The sequence below is a fragment of the Aptenodytes patagonicus genome, chromosome 2 (genome assembly GCF_965638725.1).
Source record: "Aptenodytes patagonicus chromosome 2, bAptPat1.pri.cur, whole genome shotgun sequence".
NCBI lineage: Eukaryota > Metazoa > Chordata > Aves > Sphenisciformes > Spheniscidae > Aptenodytes > Aptenodytes patagonicus.
Window position 1 is genome coordinate 160,887,626 of NC_134950.1, and position 12,198 is coordinate 160,899,823.

Here is a 12,198-nt window from a genome sequence, read left to right on the forward strand (position 1 = left end):
ATCATTAGCAAATTTTGTTTTGTCAAAAATGAAAATCATTACTGAAAATAAATAAAATAGGACCCCAGTCTGATGTCTGAGGAACTTCACTGTTATTTCCTTTTATCCTCCTATTTATACATTGGCATTATTTGTCAGGTTCATTTAACCACATTTTGGCCAAATAAATTTTTCATTAAGCTCCATTATCTCAATTTTAACTAGCAATTTCTATGGCACTCTATCAAATGCTTTACTGACAGCTATCTAGAACAAATCTAATGTCTTTTCTTTGTATATAAAATATGTCTTAGTAAAGAAAAGTATTGGATTAAGCTGGTACTGACTCCTCTTGATAAATACTACTTTTATTTTATGCTATTTTTCATTTGTCTTCCCTTCTGCACTTAGTCTTCTCTACTTTTCTAAAGCCTTGCCTGCCACTTTATCAGCTCATTTTTTCTGCAGTTTTTGAATTTGCTTCTAGAGTTTTGTGCCAAAGTCTATCCTTTACTTTAAATTGTACCAAAGAAACCATCATCATCATAACTAACCATTACAAAACTGCTAAAACTAATGGGGACAATTTTCCTCTCATTGTATCAGAATAAAATAATTTTCAGAATAAAAAGATTTGATTTCTCATGTCCAGTAAAAGACTCAAAAATCGCTGATCAAACCTGGAGCTTTGTAGTAAATCATAGCTAAAATGACATTAGACAAGTATTTTCCATTATGCCAGATACCCAAATTATTTATTTTAGATTTAATTTATAAATTTAAAAGATCAGACTCTACCTCATCTATACATATGAATGTAACAGAATACCTATTATTTTAATGTGTTCAATAAGTATTAATGAAAGGACCTGCCTATAATGGAAATATGAAAAATAGAATACCCTGGCCAAGAAATTGGAAAGGTTCATTATACTGAAGGCACTTCTCCCAATCTTTTGAAATTACAAAAGACCTAGGAGTCTTATAAATTTGAGGGAGAGAGGACAAAATTGCATACTTTACACTAAGTATTTTAGACTACACTCTGTGTCTTTGGTGAACATGTCCCTGTGCCATACCCTGACTGAAGACTTCACAGTTACAGGCATCTCCTTAATCAAGCCATTTAAAAGTCTGTGAGTCCTGAGCTTAACATAACAAAAAGAAAAGTCTCTTTGTTTTCATAGAATTTCTTTTTATTTCTAATCTGCAGAAATATATTTTTGAGTAGCCAAGCTACTTGCACATTATAGAAAGACCACTCTGAAGAGTTCTTCATATCACTATGTTGTTGGTTCAGAATATGTGCTGTTTGGATGCATTTGGTACGCTGATGGTGGTAAAGTGCCATTTCTCAGGCCACTGTATAAAAGCAGTTTGTGGAGCAGTTTGAGCATCATCACTAGAAGATACAGTCTCAGCTACGGCATAAAGCTACTCTTCGTGCTTAGAGACAGCAGGGCACTGCTGTCTATGCTGAAATGGAAGGTAATTAAAAAGCTGAGGTGGCATGTAAGGACAGCCTTTCCTTAGAAAACTTTCCCTCTGCATGCTATTGCTTCTTTGTCTAAGAAACAAGCATAGGGTTCAAGAGATTATGTAGACATAAGATGACCAGTAACGACAGCAAAAGTTCAAAATAACTGGGACTTGTTGAACACCTGCTGGAGCTGCAGATAAAATACATTGATGAGTTTCTTTTGTTTATTCAGAGATTCTGCATTTCACCTTCTCCTCTTACTGCAGCTACTACAACATTTGGTGCAGGAGGGTCAACTGTTGGACAGTAGCAGCACTGTGCTGCTTCTCACAGGATGGTGTTGTAGCCATATGTTCCCTGGAGCCTGTCCAAGGTCTGAATTCCCATTGTCATGAGCAGAACACATATAATTTGTCCCACTCAGGCCTGGCACCTTCTTTGTTGTGCTTCCACCTGGTCATTGAAAGAGGCTCAATAAGATCATCTATGTTAATAGTTACCGATGCTAAAATTTTGGGGAACTTAATCTTCTCCGATATAAAAGGTCCAAACAACATGTACATTAAAGTCACAATTCCTTTTCCATGGAAACCCTCTCTAATATCTGTTTCCATGGCTGATAAAATCTTCCCTTAAGTATTTGGACTGCAGAAAAAAAAAAAGCCTAACAAAATGCAGGATGACAGTAGAAAGAACCTTTGGGAGATTTAGGAATATCTGATGAAGACCTAGTATCTTCGCTAAGTGTGAAGACTTAGAAAGAGCATCCCTTTGGCAATGAGACTTAAGAGTGTTCCGCATAAAGTGAAAGCAAAAACTCTCTCTGTGGTCTCAAAAGCAGGACTCAAAACATGTGAAATAGCTTGAGCAGCTCAAGAGGTACCCACCCTTGAAAGAGGCATGTTCTCCAAGATGCCTTGTACGCATGCTTTGAGGGAAATCCTTCTAAGTTTTTCATGCGGTTCAGGTATTTCTGGCAACTGTATGTTATGCATTGTGTAAACAATAACTGTTAGATGATTGAACAAAAGCAAATCTCCTTTTAAACAATGAAAGCAATGTTATTTTAGTCTTTATACATGACAAGAACATGATTTGTGGATAGAATACAAATTGTCAAAACATCTTGAACTCCACAAACAATTTAAATAAGGATTCAGCTCAAAGGGGATTGATGTCATTGCTTCAGTATGGAAAGCTGTCAGCTGCTTCTCCATGGGCCTGACCAAAATCACATCAGCTACTTATTGCCAACACTGTGTTTCAGAGGGCTCTGAAGAGACAGATGGCCAGGCAGAAGGTACTTGTTACTTATAACTCTACTGACATGTACCTTTCCTTGGTAGGCAGACTTTTCCAACAGCTGGAATTGGAGCAAACCTTTTGGCTCCTGCATGTGCCATGGGAGCAGAGAGCTTGCAGTACCTTGGCACTGCTTGCCGCAAGGTCTATTACCTGCTGCTGAACTTTCCATTTCCACTTTTACTGCCCTCTCTGTAACACCCCGGTTCCGCTGATTCAAAATAATACCTATTGCAATCAAACTGCATTTACTTTTCTACCACCTCTATTGTGAAGAGGGGATGAATTTGTCTCTGTGTTTGGACTCCACCCTTTTCCTGCATGTCTGTGCAGTCCTTCTGTGCCTCATAGATAGCTCCACAAAATCTCTCTCTTTGTTCTTTCCCTTGAATTTGACAGGCCATTCTTGGAAATGGCATCAAATCTACACTGACTGTCTAAATTTATATGACTCCTTGGTTCCTTCATAACCCTATCCATTCTTTGCTGCATAAGAGTATCAGTCTCATTCGTATATCTCTCTATATATCAACAGCTGTTTTAGTTCCATTCTTGTTCTTTTTTTCCCCCTCTACATCTGCTATAACAGGGCACTGAACTGTGCTATGTTTACGCAAAAAGAACTTGAACCACGTTTTCTGGGCTTCATCCATCAATAATTTGTATTGTTTTCAGAAAAAAAATACGACTTAGCTATATCTAAACAAAAATATTAGTATTTGATGCATCTCTTTCATCTGGTGTCTCTTTCATGTCAAAGAGTCACTGGGAACAGCGACAGAAGAAATAGGTGAGAAATAATTGATGATTTTTCTTTTCGCCTTAAAATGCTGATTCATTGAAAACAAAACATTACAAAAATCTGACTCTGGGCAATCTTCTGATAGAACAGATACAAGTTTCAAAACTTCTTTGCCAGTTCTGGGATATGTGGACTGCCTACTACCTGAGATACTAGTTTCTGTCATTCCACAGAAGGAATAATGATGACAGTTCCCAAGACTGTTTCTACACAGAATGTTAACACTAATTTGTTAATTGGTTTCCCAGGCTACTCAGCTTCAACAGCTTAATGAATCATTTGCTTGAAGAATCAAACACTGGGTTTTGGTGTCTGGCAACTGTTGTGTCCTCAGCTGCTGGGGTGGTCCAGCTGGTGGACAGTCTGCCTGACAGCTCCTCTGCAAAGGGACTGCTGTTGGGTTTACTGCTGAAGTACTTGAAGAGCCTTGACATGTAAAAATTTCACTCATGAGAGTGACTGGATTTAAAGACTGCTTTCTTAGCGGGATGCCAGTCATCACAAAGTGCAAGAAATAACTTCTAAAGAGAGACGAGACAGAAAGGATTTTTCCAAAGCCTTGCAATAATGGTAAGACATCAGATTCCTGTAAAATATAAGATTAGAGAAATGGTTTTGAGATTGTTATTTTGGAAAGACCTATAGCTCTTAAGAAATTGCTAAGAGCACCCCCAGACTGCATGTGTCAATAACCAGGAGCCCGAAGAGCAACCTTGGACACCGGTCTCAGGAATCAGGGAGGTTGCACTGTGCAATTCTCCATTTCCAAGAGGTTTGACCTGAGAGTCTGCCCAGGAGTCTCAGGGCTGGTGGCATAACCAGGTTCTTCTCCAACCCAGCTGTTTTAGAAGTAGGTGCAATTTGGCATTTCAGTCCACCTGTCACATACAGATCAAAGTCAATCCAAAGGGATACTATTTTCTGTTACGATGAAAATATTTTCATTACTTGATCATATGCCATCCAACAAGAAGTTTTTCTTTCTACATTAATGTTTCCCTCTGCTCTCAGCATGCAGGTTATAACACTGCTCATTACGGTTTGTAGTATTTCTTTTTAATGGTATCACAGAGGTTATGATGAGGTCTTTCTTCTCAATTTTTGCACATGCATTAAAAAATATTAAAATTCCTTTCAGCTTTTTCCTAGAAGTGTCCTTGGTTTGCTTATAGCTGGTTATTTTGGGTGGCATAAGGCTATTTAGGAGAGTCTTATGTTGCCCACTCAGTCCCTTTTAATACATAATACTTAAATTATAGCACATATAAGACAGTGGAAAGACAACTCTAATTTATTCTCATTCTCAGCTAAAAGCCAGCATGTAAACTCTGCTTTTTCTATAACAAAAGGCATGGGCTAACATAAATGTCACTTAATTATATATTTTATACGCCTTGTGAGGCAAAACCAAGATCCATGCCTGGTGTAAACTGCCAGGCAATTATACGGAGTTGCCTTAAACTGTTGGTCTTCTATTGAGACCTCGAAAAAACCAGCCTGAGGGGAAGAAAAGTTTTGTAATAAAGTTGTTGCTCTGCTGATCTGCCCAGTGATCTGACCCTGCCAGGGATCACTTCACTTACCCCACATCTGTGTGTGGGTTTTCGTACTCGGCACTGGGGAGGCCGCACCTCGAATACTGTATGTGTCTGGCTTGGGGGGACCATGCTCGATTACCTTAATGGTTTCACGGGCAAAAGGCATCCCAGTGCTGGCACCGGTACGCTGTTGGGACGGGCACCCAGGCCCCTCTGGATGCGTATGCATGAGAAGAGGGGGCTTCTCCGGTACCTCGAGGCAGGCAGGGCGGGGTAAATGCTCTCCATAACCCGGCAGTAGCCCGGGATGGCGGGGGAGCACCTGCGGGTCGCCGGGATGGGCGGGGGGCGTCCCGGCTGAGGGGAACGACTCGTACTTCTTACGGGGGGAGCAACCGCGGCAGGGTGAGGGAGGAGGAAAAAAGAAAGCCGAGGAGAGGGGCTGAGGAGAAGCGGGAGGGAAGGGAGCCGGTGTCTAGAGGAGGAGCTGAGCGCAGGGAGGCGGCGGCAAGCAGGGACTAAGTCGGGCCGGAGCGGCGGGCAGGCGGGCGGGAGGCGGCCGGGGGCAGGTGCGGGAGCCGCCTACAGCCGCAGGGTGGCGGCCGCCCGCGGGGCGGGGGGGCTGGGCTCGGTGCCCCGGCAGCGCGGCAGCGGCCCCCGGGCCCTATGGTGCCGCGGCGGGACCCGGCTCCTGCTCGCCGCCTTCGAAAGGGGCCCGCGGAGCGGCGCGGGGCAGCGGAGCCCGCCGGCCCCGGCTCTTGGCTGGCATGAGGAACCTGCCGATCCTCCTCCTCTCCCTCTGCTGGAGCCTGGGGCGGGTAAGTCTCCCCGCGCTCACCCCCGGCCCCGGCCGCGTCGCCGGGACAAGGGTAAAACTCGCCCCTCCAGACGGCGGACGGGATGACCCCTACGGCTCTTCCCGCCGCCCCCGTCCCTGAGGTGTCTGTGCGGAACCCCCCGGGCTGGCGGTTCTCTCACAGCTTCCCCCGTTTTCCGGAGCGGGGGCGGGGGGCTCAGCGGTAGCCGTAGCAGGTGCGGAGACTCCGGCCCCGCCGCACTCACTTCAGGAGACAAGTGACTCCCGCCGCTCGCGCTTACCGGGTGTCCCCGGGCGGGGATCTCGCGGGGAGGGGGCTCCCGCCCCCGCCGGGACCCCCAGCCCATCTCCCCTCCGGCGCTCCTGGGACAGGCTCCCTGGCCGCACAGGCAGCGGCGGGCCGGGCCGGAGGCGCAGGCGGCGGGGGGCGCCGCCCTGCACCCCCCGGGCGCTCCTCAGGGGCCGGGACGGCTCCGCCCCGGCGGGGCAGCGCGGGCCGGGCCCGGTCCCCATCGCCGGCGGAGCGGCGCTGAATGCGGCCGGCGCCGGGCCGTTCGTCGCCGAGTCCTTCGTTCCCCGCTCTTTTCCGCAGCAGCCGGTGGCCACCACTAGTTTGCAAGAGTTTTCACAGAGCACTGCCCTGGTACGGTCTAGAGGGTCGTTAGCAATCATAATACGGGGAAAAAAACCTGCATGATTAATTTCTCTTTAATACATGCAACCGGATAACAACATACAACACGCTCAGAATATTAAAAGTCTTCAGATTTAGGGCGTCTGCTTTTAACATCTCTATATTTTAAGCGTTTCTTCAGTTGTTTGTAAAAGTCAGTAATGTTGCTGGAAACGTGATTTACGAAAAATAAAAAATCTGCCCTCTAAATCTTTCCAGGTTTTTTTACTGTAAATTTAAAATAACAGATCATTTCCACCAAAAGTCAGGAAACCATGCTGAAGGTAAATGTAAGCTGCTTGTCAGAAGAAGTGTTCTTCCAGTCAAACTGCTGTTCTGGATGCCTTAAAAATTGTTAAGCCACTAAAAACGCAGAGAGACTCCTCAGCTGGATTTCCAGCTAGCTGTGTACCTTTACAATGTGCAAGATAGTGCACACGGTTCTGTATTCAGTGGTTACAAAGGATAACCTACTCTTGGTAAAGCAGTGGGAAAAGATGGATGAGCACCAGCCCTGAAAGGTGCTGAGTGCCCTCAAAATCCTTTTTGGGGTTCTTGATGTGTTTCAGGACATGGTCAGTGCCACATAGTCTTGGACCCTAAATGTCTTTAGCTTGGTGAAGTACATCTGAATGAAACTGGTTTATGTATTAGAACAAAGTATATTACAGTTTGGCATGCATCCCTGCTTTGAAAAGTAATGTTGCGTTACCTTTGGGTACTAACAAGTTTATGTTCTCAAAGTAACCTTTGCTATTAGATCACCAATACTGAGAAACTTGCAGTTCTTTCGTAAGTATGAGAGAAAGACATCACTTATTCGGCAGGTTTCTTAATTGCCGTAGCTGCTTTGATTTAACCCCTCATTTAGTTAACATTTCCATTTACTGGAACCTACCTTTCCAAGACCCAGTAATTATAATATTTTTTGATGAGTGGAGATCTACTCTCAGTTACTGAATGTTTGCAATTGGAAAAAAAAATAATATTCAAAATTTGTTATGTGAAAGGAAAATGCAATTAAAAACATTATGTATACATGGGACTTTATTTTATATGGGAGCTATCTGGAAAGTAGATAATACATAACAAAACAGATATTTTCAGTATAATGCTGAACTTTCTATTATAAGTGCTAGAAATCCTAATTTATGTTAAGGATCTGTACAAATCCACTTTAAAAAGAAAAAATGTCTGCCCTGCAAACATGCAATTTCAATAGTGAATATAGAGAAAAGATGGGGAAAAGGAAGTAAGGTTCTGATGTTGTAGATGGTGAAATGAGACATTTGGAGAAGAGACAGATTTCATGAGTTTTCATAGCAGCTCCTGCTGTTATGCTTATGGCTATTATGCTGTATTGTTAAAAGCTGCGCAAGTGGCTTGCCTACAAGGAGACTGCAGAATAACCAGGTTCTCAGTCCTAACTCTGGGTCCTAGGTTCTGGGTCCATGATCACAGCTTGATTAATTAAGTATTGCCATTTAAAAAAATAGTGTCTCACGAATCAGGTACTATTATCAGATTCTGCTATTAAATGTCTTCTAGGAAAAGTAAGAGAAAGAAAAGGCTAGAGTGAAGCTTGGAGAGAGACCACCCTTTTCTTGGTACTACAAGTGTGAGGATGACTGAAGAACAGCACAGCCACATTTTATTTCATTATGATGTTATTTCATGTGAGCTAATCTCACCGTCCCTTCAGCTCCAGTGACGATTACTATTTTCCCATTTGTCACCTACTACGGTCATTTCTCCCATGCAGTCTCTTATGGACTCTGCATGTTACTCTATTAGGCTCTGTTTGCCTCTGTGAATCCAACTGACTTCAGTACAACTTCCCCGTGTCTTGTTTCTCTCCCCAATACTGCTACAACCCTGTCTCTTCCCATGGACATAAATAACCCTTTCTGAAAACCAAGGAACTAGGGGCAGGGCTATAAACGAGTAAAGGCAATAGTGCTTTCGTTTTTAAAGGAGTGGGGTTTTCTTCCTGCGTAGCACTTGCTTGAATCAAATAACTATGCTCTGGGGCCTTCAGGAGGTAAAATATGCATGGTGGAAAAGGGAAGAAAAGCAAATTTACTGTGTCAAAGAGAATGCAGTTTGATTGGTTTTCATGTTCTGTGATTCGTATTAAACTTTCAGCTTCCTAACTTACTACAAAAGCAAAAAAAGCAAATGTGTTTACTTTCCTGCTTCAGTTTAACTCAGTTTTTCTGGAGGAAAAAGTCTCATGAAACAATATTGGTGAATGCACTGGAAAGTTAAATATTTTCTTGTAAATGACAATTGGCCTTGAAATGGTACAGGAAGGAGCCAGTGAATGCTCTAGCAGATTATTTTAACATTTTGTTTTGAGAAGTCGGTGTGTGAGAAGCTAAAATGGGCAATGACTGTGTCTGTAAAATGCCTGGCACATACTTGGGCGAAACCAGTGCCAGTTAAAGTTGTGGATTTCATTATTAGTAGTTGCATCCTTCATAAAGCATTTTAATTCGTGTTTCAAGACCCTGGCCTGTTTGTTAATTTGACACAGGTGAATGGTGTCCATCCAGAATGCAGATTTCAGCTGGAGATTCACAAGGAGGAAACAAGGTGCATGGAACTTCTAAAGAATGCAAAGCCAGTGGACTACAAAGGTAAGAAAAGATAAGCTGTAATGTAGGGACAACTGGAATATTCAAGATTTTCTCCCTTCACCTTCTTTGCTGTTGCAGTTGCCGTATTTGTCTGTACTGTGCTTATAATTTTATGTATTTTAGAATTTACGCAGATTTTGTGTTAAAGGTACGTCTGCAGCAAGTATGTTGTGAGAGGTGTGCCAGGTGCTAGGCGTGCACTGGGTGGGACACTAGATGGGAGCAAATGCATTCTCATGTTTTAAGCTGTTGCTGCTAGTATTTTCTGACTGGCAGAGACGCTGCAGGCTGGTGATGACAGGACCAGCAGAAAGAACAAGTCTGGGGAGAAGTTGAAAGCCTTGCATCCAAGCATCTCTAGCTATGGTTGAAAGTAAAGTACTAGTGGCAGGAGTGATCTCTGGGTTTCCCAGGCAGAAGATGTTTCAGACAAGATCAGATTCACACCCAGAGTACTATAGAGTCATGCAAAGGAAAAACTGGACAGTAGCGTTACATTCAAAAAACAAATTCTCTCTGTTACTTTATTGTTTTTATTTTCTCTCTACATAGAAAGATAAATATATAGATACAGATATGGCCAATTGTAATTTAATAGCAGAAAGAAGGAAGAGGAGATGTAGTTCATTATTTTTTTAATTTTAGATTTTACTAGATCTCCTTGCTACATTTTCATGTGAGTAGAACATAAGATTATGTAAAAATGACATTTTTCTTGTAAGTTGGAGCTGCTGATAAAGTCATTTGTTCAGCAAGCAAAATACAAAGGCGACAGATAAATCCAGACAGCCAAATGAAAAGCAAATCTGTAACATTAACTAGGGCAGAACTTGGTTAAAAGTTTTTGGCTTTTTAAGAAAGTTGGAAGTGTGTATTTATTAATGTTAAATTTTTTTTATGACAAAGATATTAATGTTTTATGATTAGTTATCTTTTGTAAACTGTATGCCAGAACTTGTGAGCAGAAAGCAGTCTCTATGCACCTACTGGTGAAAAGGTAAAAGTGCTTCTTGGAGTGCTTCATTTGCGTATGTTACCTGCCCAGCACTCCTCTGGTAACATGTAAAATATTGAAGGGAAGGGTGGGCTTTCAGTGAGACTTAGAAAAAGGGGAAAGAAATTTTAGAACTAAAGGCAACTGAACATTTTTCAGTTCAAAATACAATTTTGATTTTTACAAAGTAATGTCACATCTAAAACTAATCATTAAATTTGTGTTGTTAAACGATCTTTAAGTGGCTTGAAGTATTTAATTTCAAATTAGTTCTACAAAGCCATAAGCCTCATCAGTGTCCTGCCTTTTGATATGGTAGTCCAGGTATGTATCATCGCAGAATAACTGGGCTCCTTGGAATACTACAGCTCTTGCAGTGCAGTTGTTTTCCCTTGGCTGAACTAGGTGATACATAATGTATTTATTTTTTCATATTCAGTCCTTTTTGAATGCGCTGTGAAGATGATTATGATATCTCGGGGACCTGCCATCTGCAGTGCCCTTTGAGCATAAACATGAGTCCCAACTCGTGATGCTTTCTCCACCTCTCTTCTTGATTTGAATGTGACTCCCTCAGTGCATACTCTAATATCAATTTGTATACAATAATTAAAAGGATCATCAACAGTTTGTATTTTACTATAATTTTTCCTTTTGATTAATCCAGATCAGTAATTAGAAAATTATAATAACAGTGAATAATTTACATGGATATCTCTTCCAAGCAAAATCTTACTGGAATAATTGATCTACATTTAGATTTTTTTATTTATGAGTGGTGAAGAGAGACGGCTGTTACATAAATAATACTAGTGTGAAGCCAGATGGAGAAATAATTGCTAGCACAGCTTAATGAATTAAATCTTGAATTAATAAATTCAGTATTAGCTATTATACAGTTTTGAAAGTCAAGCTTTTTTCAAGATCCACTTTTGTGATACAGATGCTGGGCTGCTCCAAGGGTATCCTTGTGATGCACACCATTTTTTTCCCTAGGGGAAGAAAGAGGTTTTCTGTCAATATTTTCTTCACAGCCTCTTTTCACTGGAAGAGGGGTGCCTCCTGAAGGCAAACTGCTGTGTAAGAACTTCATGTCTTGGAAGGAGACAGTATGTCTGATGGTGTCGATTCAGCCCTGCAGGTAGTGATAAAACAGCAGTGGAAGGATTTATACATGTAATTGAATGCCTGGCTGAAACTAAGGGAATATTCCATTTTGTAGGAGACTGGAATAAAGCCCCTGTGGTAATGAACCCTTAAAAACTGTATGTTTAATGTTATAGGAGAATTTTTACTATGCTTCATGTTAACAGAGACCTTTACCATGAACCTGTTCAGAAAGGCCATGTTAAATATATGCATTTCCAAAAATATCCATTCTCTATGCATCCTTATTTTCCTAATAAACTCTCTGTATTCATAAAAGATGTAATGAGTATTTTGAACAGAGACTTGCAGATTGTCACAGTGATACTCTGACTGCTGATAAAGAAGAATTACTAATGAAAATTGGCAAGCTGGAACTAGTCCAAGTCCTAGCTCCACACCTAAAACTTGTAGTACACTTGAAACATAATTCATTACAATAAATTCACAAAACCTATTTCACTTTTTCCTAAATGGGAAAGATGGTTATACAGCTCTTACCACACTTTCCTAACTTCAGTATGTGCTACCTGCCTCACAAAAGCTATAATGAAATTGAATAGAAGGTCCTGTCTAGAATTTGGAAATACAGGTTCACTGAGATTTTCCACAGGAGGCTTGGGCCTCCATTATCAAAATCAGGGGGAATTTTTTCATTAACTACTTGGGCACCTGAGAAGCCTTCACACCTCTATGTAACATGCTCCAGAATTTGGCTGGCATGCACAGTGACTGAATTTTGGAGGATCCAAATTTTATGGGACAGGCAGATAGCAATTATGTATGGAATACCTTATCTAATACTTCTCAGGTCCCAGTTAGGGAGAC

At 41.7% G+C, this 12,198-nt stretch overlaps 1 protein-coding gene across 2 annotated transcripts in view; it reads left to right on the plus strand.

The window, feature by feature from the left end:
* The first annotated feature begins 5,830 nt into the window (after positions 1 to 5,830).
* VIPR2 (vasoactive intestinal peptide receptor 2) overlaps positions 5,831 to 12,198 on the plus strand; it is a 68,144-nt gene continuing 61,776 nt past the window's right edge. For both annotated transcript variants that reach the window (XM_076331905.1, XM_076331906.1), the window contains exons 1-2: positions 5,831 to 5,919; positions 9,128 to 9,230. In XM_076331905.1, coding sequence (XP_076188020.1) covers positions 5,869 to 5,919; positions 9,128 to 9,230 — 154 coding nt within the window. In that variant the 5' untranslated portion in view covers positions 5,831 to 5,868. The remainder of the gene's footprint in view (positions 5,920 to 9,127; positions 9,231 to 12,198) is intronic.